We start from the raw sequence: 18,693 nt of genomic DNA, 5'->3' as shown, positions 1-18,693 counted from the left end.
ATCCATCTAGCTTGGCTTATTATTAACTTATAGCACTTCTTCGACTTTATCGATGCTTAGGTGTTCAAGACATTCGACGAATGTCTGATCCAGCGAGTTGAATAAAGTGGTTGCAAGTCGAGAAAGTACGTTGGCTCGAGCATTCTCTGTTCTTGAAATGTGAGAGATTTCAAAATATTTTAAAGTCGATATAAGATCTCTCACCTTCTGAAGATACTTCATTATAACGAGGTTTTGGGTTTCAAACTCGCCCTTAACTTATCCAGTAATCAACTGAGTCGGTGAAGACCTTCAGATTGTCAATGTCAAGCTCTTTGACAATCTTCAAGTCGGCTAGGAGAGCTTCATACTCGGTTTGGTTATTTGAAGCTTTAAAATTAAATCGAAGGACATATTCGGTTACAATCCCTTCAGAATTGATGAAGATGAGATTGGTTCCGCTGCCTTGTGCATTGGATACTCCATCAATATGTAGCACCCATGCCAATGTCAAGTCGGGCTTGAGAGTTTCAAGTTGCTTTATTTGATTGTTAGATTCATCCTCAAAATTATTGTCAGGTATGGTACATTCGGTGATGAAATCAGCCAAAATTTGTGCCTTCATTGATGGACGTGGATAATATTGAATATCAAACTCGCTGAGTTTTATTGTCCATTTTGTCATTCATCTTAAAGTATCAGGTCGGTATAAAATCACCTTCAACAATTGATCTGTCAAGATAATAATGGGATGTGCTTGAAAGTATGGGCAAAATCGCTGTGATAATATGATCAGGGCATAGATCATCTTCTCTGTTTTTGAATATCTTATTTCGGCATTATGAAGCACATTGTTGGTGTAGTAAATAGGTCATTCAATTTGGTTTTCATCCTCCGGGACAAATACCGAACTAACTGCTTTCGTCGAAGTTATCAAAGTTTCTCCAACCTTCGATTTTGTAAACAATGGTGGAGATGCCAAACATCGTTTTAGATCTTCGAAGGATTGTCGGCACTTGTCTGACCATGAGAAGTCTTTTGCTTATCTCAAGATCTTGAAGAAGGGCAAGCATCTTTCTACCGACTTCAGGATGAATCGACTGAGTGCGGCGATCCTTCTATTAAGTTGTATCTCTTTCTTGAAGCTTGGATGCTTCATATTGATGATAGTTTTTATTTTTCGAAGTTGGCTTCAATTTCTTGTTGTGACAAAAAATTTAAGAAATTTTTCAAAAGTTACTCCGAATGCACACTTGGTCTGATTAAATTTCATCTGATGTCATCGAAGTGTGCTTAAGGTTTCTTTCAGATTTCAAACATGATCAGAAATTTTGGGACTTTTCACCAGCATATCATCTACATAGACTTTCATATTTCATCTGATTTGTGCCTTGAATATTTTATTGACTAGCCGTTGATAAGTAGCTTCAGTATTTTTTAAACCGAATGGCATTACTTTGTAGCAGTAGATGTCTTTGTCGGTTACGAAGACTGTTTGCTCTTTATCTTCAGACGGCATCCGAATCTGATTAGATTCTGCAAAGGCATCCATGAAGCTTAAGAGTCGGTGTTCTGAAGTCGCATCAACTAGTTGGTCGATCTTTAGCAAAAAAAAATCATCTTTCAGACAAATTTTGTTTAGATTTGTATAGTCGATGCAAATTCTTCATTTTTCATTGATTTTTTCACCATCACTATATTGGTGAGCCAATCGAGATAATTAGCTTATCTGATGAAGTCAGTCGTGAGGAGCTTGTCGACTTCTTCGTCGATGACCTTCTGTCTTTCAGAAGCAAAAGATCTTTTCTTTTGTCTCATTGGTCTAATTTTTAGATCAATATTTAGTCGGTGGGTTGTTATCTCCGAAGAAATGCTTGGCATATCAGTGGCTGATCAAGCAAAAATATCGACATTTGTTTTTAGTAGATTGATCAGTTATTGCCACTCCGGATCGGACAGTTGCGATCCAATTTGGACCGTCTTCTCAGGATCTTATTTTAGCAAGATGAAAATTAATTATTCGGCTGGTTTATCTCTTTTTTCATGTTCTCTTTGGTCCAACTTATCGACAGATAAAGAATCTTCAGATTGATTATTTTGTGTGGAGATGAGGAAGCAGCATCGAGCAAGCTGTTGATCTTCACGCATTTTTTCGACTCCATTTCTTGTTGAAAATTGGACTAGTAGATTGTATGTTGAAACTACTGCTCTCAAGATATTAAGTCAGGTCATCCGAGTATGACATTATAAGTAGAGGAAATTCGGACGACTGTATGTCAAGAGAACAGTACTCTATTGTGGATCTATTTTTGTGGTTAATGGGAGAGTGATTTCTTCTTCTACAGTAACTGCGTTCCTAGTAAAATCGACTAATGGCATCGAGACTCTTCTGAGTCGATCAGTCGGTAATCGTATTTGAAAAAAAGTCGAGTAAAAAAGAACATCAGTTGAGCTTTCATTATCAATTAATTTTTTTTTACATCATAATTTACTATCGTCGTCAAGACAATGACAGCATCATCATGGAGATTTTGTATTTTCTGGATATCATCTTTCGAAAATAAAATTACATTATCAAGTCGTCGTTTCTTCATTGATTCTTCTTCGAAAGTTGCCCCCTGGTCCTTCTGTCGTCCAGAAATCATATTGATGACTCCCGTCATTGGTCGATTGTTGATCATTTTCTCAGCTTGTGGCTGAGGCTGTTGGTCAGTGAGAGGTTGAGTCAGATGATCTCGTCGAAATTTTTCAAGGTAGCCTCGTCGGATCAGAACTTCTATTTCATCTCTGAGTTGGATGCACTATTCGGTATCATGTTTGTGATCATGATGAAACCGACAGTATTTCCTGTCAGCTCTTCTATGGCATCTTCATTGACGAGGGGTGTCGAAGATACTCCTTTCTTTCGATCTCCATCAAGATCTATGCACGGAGAGCAGAAAGAGGACTATAGGAGTCATACCTGCCATAGCTGTTTGGCTTTGGATTCCATCGTTGAGGCAAAGCTCATTTATTGGTAGTTGACCGATTTGATTCGATCAAAGCTTCATTTTTCTTCTGCTTTTTTTTCTGACCTTTTTTTTTCTATTTGGTGCCGGTCAGAAGTGCCCTTATCTATGTGGATATACTTGTATGCGCGCTTCAAAAGTTCTGCATAGGTTCGAAGGAGTCTTATCAAGAGAATAAGTGAATCTGGATCCCTTCAGATTCTTCTTCATGGCCGATATGGCCATGTCTTCATTGAAGTCTCTGATCTCAAGTGTGGCCACATTGAAACGAGCCACAAAATCTTTCAACGTCTCTGTCTTACCTTGCTTAATGAAAAAGAGACTGTCTGATATCCGTGGCACCTTTCGACTAGTGCTGAAATGGACCATAAAAGAATGCTCAAGCTGCTCGAAGGAGTTAATGCTCTTCGACTGAAGCCTAGGATATTAGGCTCGAGCAGTCTTGCGAATAGTCGTCGAAAAGTCGATGCATAAGAGGGCGTCGGTTGCTCTCTAAATCGTCATGAGAGTCTTATAACTCTCCAAATGGTCGATTGAATCGATGGAGCCGTCGTATGGCTTCATCTGTGGCATCTTGAACCGAGATGGAATCGATTTTGTTCAAGATGTGCTAAGAGAGAGGTTGGGCAGTGTGAAAGTCGTAGTTGTTGGAGGATTTTCAACCTTCTACCTGAAGTCGGACAAGTTGGCAATCGATCTCCTTGAACTTGTGCTCGTAGTCGTTGAGCCATCATTGTCGGGATAATTTGGGGGTAGAGTCTCCCGAAGAATTTGAGGATGGAAAAGCAAAAGACATACATGGCCTTTTCCCCTTCTTGATACTATGTATATGGGAAAGAGAAGGAGAACGCCGCGAAGGATGGACGGCACGATGGGAGTGCCGAGAATGCGGTTGTCTGTCTCGGTGAGAGTGTCGAGATGGTCGCCGCTCTGGAGATGAGGGTGAACGCTGTGGAGGACGGCGGTTGTGCCTAGACGGCACTGAATGAGCCACCAGCTCTACCGATGGTTGCTGCTGCTGTTGTATTTGTTGCTGTTGGAGGCTGTGAACCGCTTCTGTTAATATCTTCATTTGCTGCATTAAGGCAGCAATTTGTGCGTTCATAGTGACTACAGGATGCGAAGAACTGGGCTCTGCCAATGAAGGTGGGGGAGGAATATCTTCTTAGTGGGAAGATTGCCTCGTAGATCTTGTTGAGTGTTGAGCTCTGATTTTTGTCATGGTTGCTCGTATTTTTTTTCTACCTGACGTGCCAATCTGTTGCGGCCAATTCTTCGTTACGTCCATCGTCGGAGAAGAGCACCTGTAAAAGAAGTCCACATTGATCAGAGTTATGTTCGATAGGAATTCTCCGATGCTTAAGTCAGTGGGGAGTCATAAACAGCAGATAGAATTTTGAAAATGGCAGAATCTCAGTCCAGAAGTGTCTTACCAATGCTATTCATTTATCTCCCTTTTATAGATGATTCAGATATAACCGTCGAGCACGTGGTCTCACTTTTTATGGCATTAAAAGATAATTATCGGACCATAATTCTAGAGTTAATGGACTGTTTATGCCCACTAATGATCGTGACATGTAGTTGATAACCATTTATAACGGTTAGACACGTGGATTCTACACATTCTGGCATTATGCGATCGTGGGATGGGTGGTTACACCTGCCACTAATCATGTTCTGGCTATTATGCACTTTCTGTATTGACAATTTCAGATAAGCCGACTATATGTCGATAATAATAGTATGTCGGTAGTCATAGAGATCTGAATGAGAATCAATCGGTAACTCTGATATGTCGATGGTCATCGATCGGATATCAATCGAGTTGTCGTGGTTGTCTGTTGATGACTGAGAATAGTCGACTGTCGGTCGGTCAACTAATTGTTAGTCGGCATTTTGTGTTTATGAGACCGATCTAGAGTCGGAATCGGGAGTTGGTTGAATGTCCTAACAGGTCCTATCGGTGGAGAAGCTCTCCATGGTGGCATAACGATAGATAGGGTGCTCTTTCTCAAAAGTGGGCAGTCGTGTGGGCGCCCGGCACTAGCACGAGAGAGCCCCACTCCTTCCTTTAGCGTCAGTTTGTTGTGGATGAAATTCATCCTGAGCTGGAGATGCTGGAGCTATGAGACATTTGATGTATTGACGGTGGTCGGACTTACAAGAAAAATTTCCACCAGAGATGGCTCCAATGGAGATTTTTCTTGTAGGTCCGACCACCATCGATACATCGAACATCTCGTAGCTTCAGCATTTCAGGCTCAAGACAGATTTCATCTACAACAATATATATATATATATATATATATATATATATATATATATATATATATATATATATATATATAATTTATTAGATTTGGGCTTTGAGATGGGCTATGCTGTTTGCTTGTATTTATATATTCTAGTATGTACAACCATATAACATAACTAGCATAGAATCTCGTGCGATGCACGGTATGTATTTATTTCTTTAAATAATATTTTTATAAATTAAAAATTCAACATAATATAAAAGACATCATAGATGATATTAAATATTCAAAATTATAATATAAACTCAATTTTTGAATAATATAATAATAAGAAGTAACATAATCATTTCTGTCTTTTATTGACAGAGAAATTATTTTTTAAATCAATATTTTCAGTATTAATTATTTCAGAATCTTCATTATTAAGCGAGCATGATCATCTATTTGCATCCCACGTACATCTCTTTTCTTCATAATTGTATTAATAAAAATAATATATATTTTATTATTATATAATTTTTTATTTTATTAAATTTTCAGTCATCATTAAAGACTTACTTCAGAGAAAAGGTATGATCAATCGTCGGTCGGCACAATCATTGATAAGATTGAGAGACGGAAGGGATGGAAGAAAAGAGGACATAGGGAGTAGGGTAGAGGAAATGGAGGAAAAACAATGCGTTAAAAGCGAGAGAGACTAATATAATATGTCTAGCATTTTAGATATAAACAAATCAGAAGAAGACATCACTCTCTTAAAAGAATCAAATTAAGAAAACTTAAAAAAGAGGAAAAAGGTTGAGAATTTCTCTTAGAAAGCCAACTACATGTCCCAAAAATCCTCACTATTCTCCTAGACTTATTCTTCTTCCTCTTAGAAAGCCTCGTTGTTAAGCTCCGCACCCACTTAGCTGCCCTCAATGCCTAGCTCATCGACCTCATCAACTATGACTACACTAACTTCGTCAACTCAATACCCGCCTCGTCGACATCAATCCACCGTGTGCGCATCCGGCAGAGGATCGCTCTCCAGGTTTTTTCGCTACATTTTTCCACTGTTTTTTCATAAATCGGGTGGGACTGGGATGATGCAAAAGGGCACGAAGTGAGTGGATGATCAAGTGTAGGCACTCGAAGGAGTTCTGTAATAGAACCATGTGTCTAACCCGCATCTCACAATGGAGCCACATGTCAAAAGGAGGTTCTTTCATTGAGAAGCCTCTGTTTTTTGTCTAAACAAAGTTAGTGATTCTTCTTACAATCATTTCTCTTTTTTCTTAATACTTATTTTTTTTATATGATACTACATTGGCCAAGTAAATATTTAAAAATCAATCACCCTTGCCATGCTTTTTGTGCAGTGAACCTTTTTATTTTGATTCTTTAATTAATAAGAATATGTTCTTTTGTTTCAATATAGTAAAAATTTGATTATTTAATAGCATTTGCTCTTAAGAGTTTTATGGATATTCAAGTACATGAGAACATCAAATATTTATATGGCTTGGTATCTGAAACTTAATACGAAATATATATATATATAAATATAGGTTGTAGATTTGAATGTATTCTTTGATTATTGTTTATTATCGAAGCTCTTGTAACCTAAGAACCAAGAAAAAGGTCATGGAGGTGTGCCTCCACATCTCTAGAATGTATTCAATAGAGATGCTGATCTTGAGTTACTACTAAACAACTTTTCTTCAATATCCCCTTCTTTGTATTAACTTGAGAACATCTTAAACATCTATTAAGTGCCTTTTGTCACCCCTAATTACTGGCACGCCGACAGCTATGGGTCTCCCACCATTGCCTCCCAGCTTATTGAGTGTGGAAGTCCAGCATGCCCACATCCTTGTTCTCTCATTTTGTCTCAAGCTTTGGAGATAGAAAAGATGCTGTGGAATCTCACATGGGCGGCATGGAATCTGAGCAAGGTGCAGAGGCTCTCAGTCATGATTCTGGGTTCCCTTTCCATAGCCCCAAAGATTGGAGCACTTCATGATCTAAGGGTGAAGAAAGTTTGCTCCATCTTGTTTACCTCCCGTCTCCTCATAGATCTTGAGGATCAGACCCCAATCTGTCAACCTTAATTTTTTTTCATCTGTCCTCTTTTTTCGTTGATTTTTCCTATGTTTTTCCCTGTTTTTCCTCCATTTTTTCCATCTTCAAGAGTCCCAACCTAGTGGGAGGCTTGGAGCGGCTGAATAAGGAAGCTTAGACGATGGCTGGGGTTTTGTATTGGATATTTTTATTTATTAATCTTTTTCAGAGATCCATGTGAAGAAAAACACCTAAGAGAGATAAGAGGCAAAGGTTGAGGGGGAGGAAGAAAAAACCCCAATCGAAACCTACGAAACCCCTCTGTTCTCCGTGCTCTCGTTCGTTCATCGCCCTCCTCTGTATCCTCTTTTCTTTCCCCTTGCCAACGGCCTTCCCATCGCCCTCTGTCTCATCGCTTTCGTCGGCCGCCACGATGCCTTCCTCCAAGCTCTCGATGTCGGAGATGGAGATGGAGATGGAGCTGGGAACATGGTCTCATTTTTTTTTCCACTTGTGGCTCTCTCCCACAGTGAGGGAGTAGCCGGTCGAGAGATTTGTTTTTCCTTTTTTTTGGTTTTTTGGCTTCGAACCGAGGCAGTCCGGTTGAAGACGATGAGTAGCCAGCCAGCGGATAAGGGGTTTTATGACATATAGATAAGGGGCATTGAGAAAGAGATAGACGCATGCATGGTCTTCAACGGAATCCTTCAAAAGGAAGAAGGGAAGACCAAAGGGTGTTCTAAAGAGCTCGGTAGAGGGTCCGCACGCATTCAGGAGCTTCCGCGAGTGAGCGTCATGACGTCCAGGTGGCCAATGGAGGCTTCATATTTTTTACCACGTGTCATATGGAGGCTTCTCCATTGAGAGGCCTCCATTTTATATTATATATATTAGATTAGGCTCTGAAAGCCTAAACTAGTAAATTATATATAAATATTTTGGATTTTAATAATCATGCTCCTTTGGTTGAGTTCTAATCATCATCATAAGTTTGATATTTTTTTAAGACAAAAATTGAAATTTTGAAAAGATTCAAATAATAAAAAAATAAAAAGAAATAATAAACAGAAAGAATATGAGAAATTGTAAGACTAAAATTGGTTAGAGTGATGATGTCAACAAGGTTCTTTAATTTATTTAAAAGAAAGATAATAATATGTGGTTATGTGTTATACACATAGCAATGGCTAAGTAGTAGAATGTATATTTCCTAAATATTAGATGGGAATCTAGAATTACCTCAAACCTCAAGAGGAGGGATCAGTATAATTTATCATTTTTTTTGTGGAGGGTAGGGGGATGTTGAATATAGCTATTTTCTATCCCTCTTCTCCTCTTTCCTATTTAGGAGATATAGGTAGATATAAAGAGTGGTGGGATGCTCCTACTAGTGTTATATAGCATGGCACCTATTCTCATTTCATCTCTCTCCATACATAGATTTGTTGAATAGTCCTTAAACCAATCTACCTGCTTACATTGGCTTGTAGCCCTTAAGCTATGATTATGGTTGGATAGATCTTTTACCTAATGTTTAAACCTCAGATCAAAGGAATTTTAGTTGATTCTTTCTTGACTTTGTTGTGCATAATTTTTTCTGATATATATTTTTTTCTATTAATCACCATTGGACTCTTTGTGCTAACATTGATTAATCATATTTTTGACTTATTAGTTGAAAGATACTTTTGACTCATTGTGCTAACATTGATTAATCATATTCTTAACTATCTCTAGTACAAGTTTGAAGCTTATTTGCAGTGCTTGAATGATGTCGGGCTCCTTGCAATGAAGTTTATTTCAGTTAAGGCAGATTGAGGATGATGTTGATTTCTAGTTAAAAATATAATAGATTTGAAGAAGCAATTCTGCTTTCACTTAAATAATAACACTTTTTGCTATGTAATATTTTTTTCAGTCTTTCCTATAAATGTGCCTATATATGATTTATGCATAGGATATGAAATCCTAAGTTCTTGTGTTCTTTGTTTTGGGTATTTCTTCATGTTTTGTCACTTTTGTTTGAACATCTCTTTCTATTATTATTTTTTAGTGGAATAGGGAGAAAATGGCAATGTTCCGATCATCATCCAATTTTTTTTGCAAATTCTATGATTGATATATATCAAACATTCTGCCACTTAACTTACTATAGGACATGCATCTACTAGATCTGATATTTTATGAAAAATTAATTTTTATCTCTTATCTTATAATTTTTTATGTCATGTTTGTTAGCTGATCCGAAGAAAACCAAGCATTTACGTGCCTTGGAAGGAGCTAATGAAAGACTGCACCTATTTAAAGCAAACTTGTTGGAAGAGGGCTCTTTTGCTTCAGTGATTGAGGGGTGTGAGGGTGTTTTTCATACAGCATCTCCTTTCTATATGCATGCTGCAGATCCACAGGTTTATCTGGTTATCTATTATAGAATAATATTGTTAGTATTTTTTTCATAGGTTTACTTTTTTCACCAATATACTATTTAAATTGCCCCTAACTTATTAGTCTTACGGAATAAAAATAGAATCATCATAATTTTATTAATTTTTTGAAAAATATTTGCTGGGGTTGAGCTACTATTGGAGTAAACGTAATTTTTATATTGATTATTGAGATAATGATCTAGTATATGCACTTCCTTCAAGTGTTTAGAGATACGGCTGGATCAACTGGGTCTACTTGTTTGATCGACCAACAGCTAGATATGGTCGGCCAAGTTGAGTTAAATCTAGTATTGGGCTAATATTTGTTTGAATCGATGAACTGAACAGCTCAACTATTTGAACCGTCCAAGTTAACAGCTCATTTGACTCGGACTAGGCCACAGTGAAAAATTGTGCCCTTTATTTTGCTAAAGCTCAATCTAATGACCTCCCATCTTCTTCTTCATTTAGGCAATGGGAGCAAAAGTTCACCAATTGTTGTATAGAATTGATGATCTTCTTTGTTGTTCTTTCTTTTCTCGACTCAGGTGATTCCATTGTGGAGGTTGAGGTGGTGGGACTAGGAGCTAGTTGAGGTAGCTGGACTGAAGAGATGGAGATAGTGTCAAGAATGTGTTGAGGCAGCAACTTCAGAGGGGAGTTGAGGAGGTCCAAATAGAGTGGTTGAAGTGCCAATGTTGGAGTTTTAAAAATGAGGCTGATAGATGGTTGGGGGGGGGGGTTGTTGGTCATAGCAACAATGCAATAGGAGATCTAGTTAGTGTTGAGTGTGATAAGACAACATTTGAACAATTTAAAGTGGCATTTGGCATCAAGCATGACTAGGGAAGAAATAGAGGATTGGAGAGGTTAAGTTTAAAGAAGTGAGGAAGAGAGCTCAAATACCTGAGAAGGAATAGATTATTTATTGTCTCTGGTTGAATTTGTGGCCTATGACCACACCCAGAATGGGTGTTCGAGTCATAATGTTCAAAGCAAAAGATGTGATGGAAAAATAAAATAGAATAAAGAGAGCAAAAATCAAAAACAAGAGAGAGCTAGGGCTGGCAATTTGTGTTCACGGATCATAAACAGGTCGTATCGATCTGGGGGTATAACATAGGTTAGCTCAACCTGAACATGACCCATTTAATTAAATGGGTCGACTTATGGAACACAAACATGATACGAATATACACGGATTGACACGACATGACCCATCTGACATGATTAATAATCATGTTGGTGGATCAAACTGATACATAACCTGTCTAATGACCCGTTTAACTATTTGACTTATTTATAAAATCAACTAAAATAATAAAAATTTAGTCAAAAGATTAAAATAATATAAAAATAATTTAGTTACCTATCATGCTAATTCACAGCTCTGAATTCCATCATATTTGTCTTAGGTTAGGATTATAATTTTTGGATTTTTCTCATTTGTCCTCAAGTAATTTTAAAATAAACGTGTCATGTAACCTGTTAACCTATTTTAACCCATTTAGTTAAATGGGTCAAAACGGATTTCGCAGGTCAAACCGCTTAAGACATGAATTTATCATGTCATAAACGAGTCGATCCGTTTATGATCTGAACCCATTTATTCCAAATCTGAACCCGTCTAAATACATATCATGTCATGTCTGTGTCAACAAGTCGTGTCGAAAATTGTTAGCCCTAGAGAGAGCACATAAAATTTGTGGTTGGGTGGCTTTGGGTTTTGCCCCAATAGGGATATAAGTTGTGAATTCCATAAGTTTCAAAGAGCTTTAGATAGATATTTAAAACTACCCATCATAACTACTCGCATGTTTTTAGGAGTGTAACATTTAAAATATCCGAATGTTACTCCTCCATATCTTCATGTATTTTGTTCTCTTATCTCCCACAAAGCCCCCAATCACGAATGTTCTCCCATGTTAAGTGCAACAACTTAACGATTTGTTTGACCATGTCAAACCCTACAAAGCCAACACGATCAAACAAATACTTTTGATTTTATTTGATTCCTTGAATAACGAAAACTTTATGCCACTAAGGAAGAAAAATATATCTTGCAAAGTTATTTAACCATTTCATCGAGGACTATTTGGCCACTCCATTTAACACAAAGCACTACTTAAAAATACTGAATGTTCCTTAATATCACATTTTGCATTATCGATTGGGTATCCATACTAGTACCATGCTGGTAAATTGTTAGTATAGGTTAGTTTGTGCATACTTAATAATACAAGTAGAGAGCTACCTGTACACTATACTTGAAACTGGTAGTATCGCTGATATGGCAAATGTTGACTGATATGGCATGGCTAATCAATAAAACATTCATTGTACAACATGCGTAGTAGTTCCCCAACAATATCACAATATCAACTTGCATAGGTATGGTCAAAACTATAGATCTATGCTCCAACCTTTAGAAAGTTGTATGCCATGGGGTAGCTAAGCAATCTATACCTTATATGAGCTAAAATCACGACGTTATTTTTTAGAACTTATGTCTCATTTATAAGTTGTAAAGTTAAAATACTATTTAAAACTTGATGATATTTTTAACCTTCCTGCGGTACTCATATGATATATTTATGTTGTTTGCCTTGATCCACATAAAATATTAGATTATTAATAGTACAATAGCTAAAAATATAAATAAATAAAATAAAAAAAATTGACCAACTTTGTACTCAATCCCTTGGGCATCTATGTAAGCTCTTAATCCTAGGCTAGTTTATCGTCTAGCATTGCCTCAACTGTTGATGTGCTGCAAGATTATGTTGAAAATTTCAACTGAAGTTGATTTTACATAATATACTAGAGTACATAGCAAGTCTATTAATACTTTTTTGAATATAAAATAATGAAGGGACCCCCTACTCCAAAGGTGATAAAAGATCACATAAAAGAAAAAGTTTCTCTTGATGAACCACTATTTTCCTAAAGAGGCTTCAACAACAGATAGAATTATAATACGAAGAAAAATAATTCCTCGATGAGTTGGGGCGAAAAGTCACATTTGGAGGGCCCTGCAACTAAGTAACCCAATATATGAAGACATGTAAACTCTCCAGTACAATTCTAATTAGTAATTACTATTTTTTTTCTCTACCTAACTATGCTGATAGACACTAATCATATGACTATTCTAAAAATATTAAAGAATCAAAAGCTAAACTATTCATGGACTTCTAAAACAACTCATAAAAAAAAAGTAAAAAATAGAGAAGAAAGATCCATTCCCTGTTTGGTTCATCTCTTTATATACAAAATGATCCTAAGTTTTGGGCATGTATTACTTATTTTTCATTTTTTATATTTTTTGTTACGTATTTGAGTCTTTAGACTTTTTGCATGTTTGCAACTTATATTCAAATTTCTGCGCAAAATCACCATGCAATAAAATGAGTCTTGTCATATGATCCAATATGTGTATTAACCTATGTCAATGCCATTCCACAATCTACTGCATTATGGCCACTTTTTCTCTGCTAGATAATAAGATCCAGCATAGATTAATATTTTGCTTGTATGCTGCAATATTTGTCTTTCTAATTGACTATTTCATGCTTACTGCAACAAGTTTTCTCTTCCATATGTTGTGTTACAATATGGTAATATATTTGGGATTGGACAAAGTTACCACACACAATCTTCTTGCTTTCTTTTCTTGGTTTCTATCCCATATGTCTTTATGATATTTTTTATTTTTGTTTTGTCTTTCAATCTTACTTGCAGACTGAGTTGATTGACCCAGCAGTGAAGGGGACACTCAATGTTTTAAGTTCATGTGTAAAAACTCCTTCTGTTAGAAGGGTGGTTGTAACATCGTCAATGGCTACTGTTTACTACAATGGAAGACCACGAACACCTAATGTCATAGTTGATGAGACATGGTTTTCTAGTGTAGAGTTTTGTAAGCAGGAAAAGGTATGAGCTAGTATTTCATGCATTCACCCCCTTTCCTTATAATACACATTATCTTTCAGTGTCTATTTCTCTATTTGAATCATATCTGGATACAGACAAGCTGGATGTTGTATGATCAAATATGGTTGCAACATGAATTCCCTAAGAACATATGGAAGCACAAAGAATAGATGGTTCCTCAATTATTTTTGACCTTGTCCTTCCATGAAGAAATTTTTGATTTCTATAGCATACTCATCAAAGAACACAACAAAATCTTATAAGAGATGTCCTATTTGGAGTAGATCATGTGTTTGAGTCTTGTTATGTATGATTTACTAGTGGCATGAATATGAAGTTTGTGAAAAAAAGTGCAATGCATGGTTGGGGATCAAACATGATATCAAAGTTACATTGGTCACTGCATAAAGGGATTGATATGTGCGATTTGCTAGAAAGAGTAACTTGGTTGTATTCTATATATGTAATCCATTGGCTCTGGTTGGGGGAAGGCTACTGTACAGTTACTTTGCAGCTCACCTTCTAATTGTCGGATTCATTTATCAACAAAAGTAACTAATATAGGCCCATTTTTCCAGTTTCCTCTTCTAATGGTTGGCTACTATTTTGTATTTATTTCAATTCAAACTAATTTACTAGAAATATATGTATTTGTGAATATAATAAACATATTTTATATGAGTGATTGGAATTGTAATACCTGATATTAGGTGTGGAGCCACCAAAATTTAAATGCTACATTTTGAATGTTATTATTATTATTATTATTTACTCTATTTATTATTATTATTTACTCTATAGAATGTTCTTTTTAAGCACTATACAATATGAGAGATAAGTATTTTATTATTTATTAGCATGTGATAGCAATTAACTTATCTTATTATAAAGATGATGATTTATGGAAAATGACTTAAACCTAAGTTTATTGATATTTTTTATGTTTTTACCCTAATTTCACTCTTTACTGTCTATAGCTAAAATACCCTGATTATTGCCAAATTTGATTTTCCTCAACTTTGATCTAATCTAATTATTTAAGTTTTTGATATATATAGTTCCAAAAAATATGCAATTTGTAGAAAAAGAATTTTTTTTAATATTGGTAATGTAGTGTGATAGTTTTCTCTATCAGATGAAAGAATAATCATGTAGTGTTTTATCTGATGGCTTGAAAAATTTTTATGGTTATGTTTCTCTATAAATGTTATAATAACTTAGAGGTTTAAGATGCTAGTTGTTCAAGAGCACTGCAAGTGGCATGTCAATCTTATTCTTAATTTGTCTCAAACTGTGCTGAGTAAATGTATAAGTTTGAGAACCTTGAATATTTTTTTTAACCTATTGGTTTCTATTAGTTATGGTATCAACTCTCGAAGATATTGGCAGAGGAGGCTGCTTGGAAGTTTTCAAAAGATAATTCTATCGATATGGTAACTATACACCCAGCATTTGTCATAGGTCCTCTTCTGCAACCTACTCTAAATGCGAGTGCTGCTGTATTTCTGAAGTTAATAAATGGTATGTAAATTTCATGCTATATTTATCATGGTTGAATATTAGTAAATAGCGACAAGGACTTAACTCTTTTAGTTTATCTACCTTGGTAGAATATACCTTTATATGCTGTAGTTTTTATAATATAAGACAAACAGAACATTTCTCAAAATACATATGTCATAAGATAAAAAGAATAGAAGAAAGTAAATGGCAAGGTGAAGATCTAGATGTTTTATCCAAAATGGGCCAAAATAAGTTGGTTAATTATCCTGATGTCTAGTATCATTGTAGTAGGCCTAATTATGAAACATATCTAGGGAGATGTTTCATTCATATAGAATCTTCAACCATGCTTCTTGTTGAACTCTTTGGTATACTTTACTGTAATATTACAAGCATGCTCTATCCAATCTAGTTAGTCTTTTCTATAAAATTTGTTTTGTTGATGAAGAAAGAGAATTAAAATTTAACAGCTTCCTTTTGAAACCTTTATAGGATCTTCTACATATCCAAATGCAAGTTATGGGTTGGTCAATGTCAAAGATGTTGCCATGGCACATATTCTGGCATTCGAGGTTCCCTCAGCAAGTGGAAGATATTGTTTAGTTGAAAGTGTCGCTCACTATTCAGATATTGTGAAAATTTTGCATGAACAATATCCTGCTCTTAAACTACCTGAAATGTAAGTTAATGTCTTTAATGGCGATGGATTTATTTAATTACTAAGTCCTGTGTTTTAGAAATCATTCTTTTTTCTCATTGTGACTATACAATTTCCTTGCATTTTGTCCTATATTCGTTCTCAATGTTTGCTTTTTTTTTTTATGTTCTTGTTTATTCAGTAGGTTTATTTTTGTTTGTAACATCCAAGTCTTCAAAAATATATTGCTGTTTTTGTATTATGACTGTATGTCATAGCAAATGTTTTGGGATCATTTTCCATCATCTAGAATTTAGCAATTCATTCCTTTCTTACCCATAGCCTAGCTGCAAACCCCATCCTTGTTGAGGTCGTGAATTATCCCTGCATACAGCAATACCCAATTAAAGATTGGATGAGCATGTGTAGTGCCGTAGCAGTAGCAACCTATCTTGTGAGAAATATAGTAATGTTCACATATTTGCTGGCATCTTTTGACTAACAAAAGCACTCCTAATATGTTCATGAAATCTCATGCCTTTTGAATGTTTTATTAAGTTTTAAATTCATAGACACGACCTTTTATTCTAATCTACAATGGGTTAGCACTAACTACTTGATGTTAACAAAAAAATATTTTCTATTTTATACTTAATTGTTGTGGCTAGGTCATGTAATTTCATAGAAATCTGACCCATTCACCATATGGTGGTGATTTGATCACATGCGTTTCATTCGAATTACTAAATCCCTATTTTTGGGTAATAACATTATTTCATACCAAAAAACCATATTGGTTCTTGTCTATAATAATAAATGACTATATATATGAGCTTATCATCATCATCATCATTATTTATCTATATCACCTGGTCAAAATATTCATGTATGATTTCAAGAAGAAAACTATAATTCATGCTAATCTATGCTTTTGATCTTTCATTCTTTCTCCTAAAATTCTTTATCTATGCACCCTTTTTTTGTTGCTTCCTTTTTCTCCTTAATTAAATTCAAAGGCATTAGTATTTTCTGCTTCTGAAAATTTAAGCTGAAACTAGTCCAAAATGTGAGGAAAAGCTATAACAATTTTGATCTATTTTCTACTAAGATGTGATTCTTAAGTGTAGCAAAGCACAACAACTGCATACACCATCTGTAATTGTATTTTCCACTTTATGCAATATCTATTTGTTAGTGGTTGGGTTATTAGGATGATTTGCTGCTATCTATGAGTGATTCCTAGGATATTATTTTTTGTCATTGCTTTTATGTAATTTATCTCTCTGTTTTTCACAGTATATACATGTATTCTCGCTCTACCACCTTCTTGCTACTATCTTATTTGTCTTGAGTACCAAAGACAGTGCTTTGCACTTGATGCTCCATTTGGAAATGGCTTTGTGCTTGTCTCTTCTTACGAGGTTACTAGATCTCTTGAGCTTTGGCCAAGATTTTCTTAAGTTCAAACCTGTACACCTCCCAAGTCATAAGAAGCTTGGACTCAAAAAATACAAATATGAAAAGTAATAGCTCCAACCATAACAATTAAACTACAACTAATGCTTTCTCTTCTTTTACATTTGGCCTTTCCAATGCCATAAGTATCTTGGACCTTCTCGGTTTGTATTTTATCTTTGTCTGTAACGTTAGTTTAAAGTTTTTCTCTTTACAAATATAAATGAGTATCAATTTGGCAACCTTTCTTACATAGTCAAATCCAAATCCCAATTGAACATTCTATTATTTAGCTCAAGTTTGCTATTTCTATGTTCAATCTATAGTATCACTATCATTTCTCTATTGATCAAAAACCTTGCATATCTTATTGATGGAAAAGATTACCATGTTCTTATGATTAAATGTACAACATGTTTGTATCAGCTATAAGTTGTTTGATTAGCCGATGAATGTGTTCATAAAGCACAAGCTGTTATTTATGCTTGATTATTTTTCTTTGGTCTTCTTGTACTTGTATCTTTTGAAATCAGTAAATAAATGCCAAAGTATTTTTTTAGAGACATATATATTTTACTTCTAACCTCTACTTTGCCTTGTCCATCAACTTTTTCTCTTTTTTCCCTACTCTTTCAAAGGTTTAAGGCTACTTTTTCATTAGTCATTTCAATTACTAGTTCTTAAAGAGTATAAGTTTTAACAAGTTACCCTTTAATTTAAATGTAATCTCTACTTAGGCAAATCTCTCTATTTCTGTACTTGTTCTTTGACTGTCAAGCTCCATATATTGGCAGGTGTGCGGATGACAAGCCCCTTGTACCAATATACCATGTCTCGAGGGAAAAGGCAAAAAGCTTAGGTATTGACTATATTCTTCTAGAGACGAGCATCATGGAGATTGTCAAAAGCTTGAAGGAGAAGGGATTTGTTAGTTTTTAAAAATTAACAGTCACAAAATGGAACTCAACCGAATTAGTTGGGATAGTGCTTGATGGTATTATGAAGATATAGTGATATATTGCTATTTGAGTGTTTAGAACTATTGAGGATATCCTTAAGCTCCATCAAAATATCGGAACTTTCAAGTTTGTTTGATGCAATTGTGCAACCTTTGCTTTATTTGTTATGGAGGTATTTTGAAGGAGTAATAAAAATCTACCATGTTTGAGTGTGTTTGATGCCTGATAGTGGTGTTTTGCTGGCCATTTATAAGCTAAGATACAGCGTGCATTGAATTTCCCTTAACTTTCCTACACTTCCTATGGGTTGAAAGAATGTCATGCCTTGCTATGGGAGGGAGGAGCTGAATGAGTGGGAGATTAATTATATCCTGCGTGGGAAAATGATGCTCTTAGAGCAGTGCCTAGCACTTGTTAGGATCTAGATTACCTTATTTTCTAGTTTCTTACAAACTATTTCTCTTTGATTTTATTCACAATTAGTTTTGATTG

General features: G+C 35.4%; 1 protein-coding gene across 2 annotated transcripts in view; it reads left to right on the top strand.

Annotated features, from left to right (window-relative positions):
* Positions 1 to 18,424, top strand: part of LOC105032901 (phenylacetaldehyde reductase) — a 36,329-nt gene extending 17,905 nt beyond the window's left edge. For both annotated transcript variants that reach the window (XM_010907491.4, XM_073258100.1), the window contains 5 exons: positions 9,527 to 9,696; positions 13,456 to 13,647; positions 15,006 to 15,168; positions 15,643 to 15,829; positions 18,037 to 18,424. In XM_010907491.4, the coding sequence (XP_010905793.1) occupies positions 9,527 to 9,696; positions 13,456 to 13,647; positions 15,006 to 15,168; positions 15,643 to 15,829; positions 18,037 to 18,181 (857 nt within the window). In that variant the 3' untranslated portion in view covers positions 18,182 to 18,424. The remainder of the gene's footprint in view (positions 1 to 9,526; positions 9,697 to 13,455; positions 13,648 to 15,005; positions 15,169 to 15,642; positions 15,830 to 18,036) is intronic.
* The last annotated feature ends 269 nt before the right edge of the window (positions 18,425 to 18,693 follow it).

This window comes from Elaeis guineensis, chromosome 5 (assembly GCF_000442705.2).
Source record: "Elaeis guineensis isolate ETL-2024a chromosome 5, EG11, whole genome shotgun sequence".
In the NCBI taxonomy this organism is placed as follows: Eukaryota; Viridiplantae; Streptophyta; class Magnoliopsida; order Arecales; family Arecaceae; genus Elaeis; species Elaeis guineensis.
The sequence above is the reverse complement of the archived record's forward strand: the minus strand, read 5'-3'. Positions and strand labels throughout refer to the sequence as shown.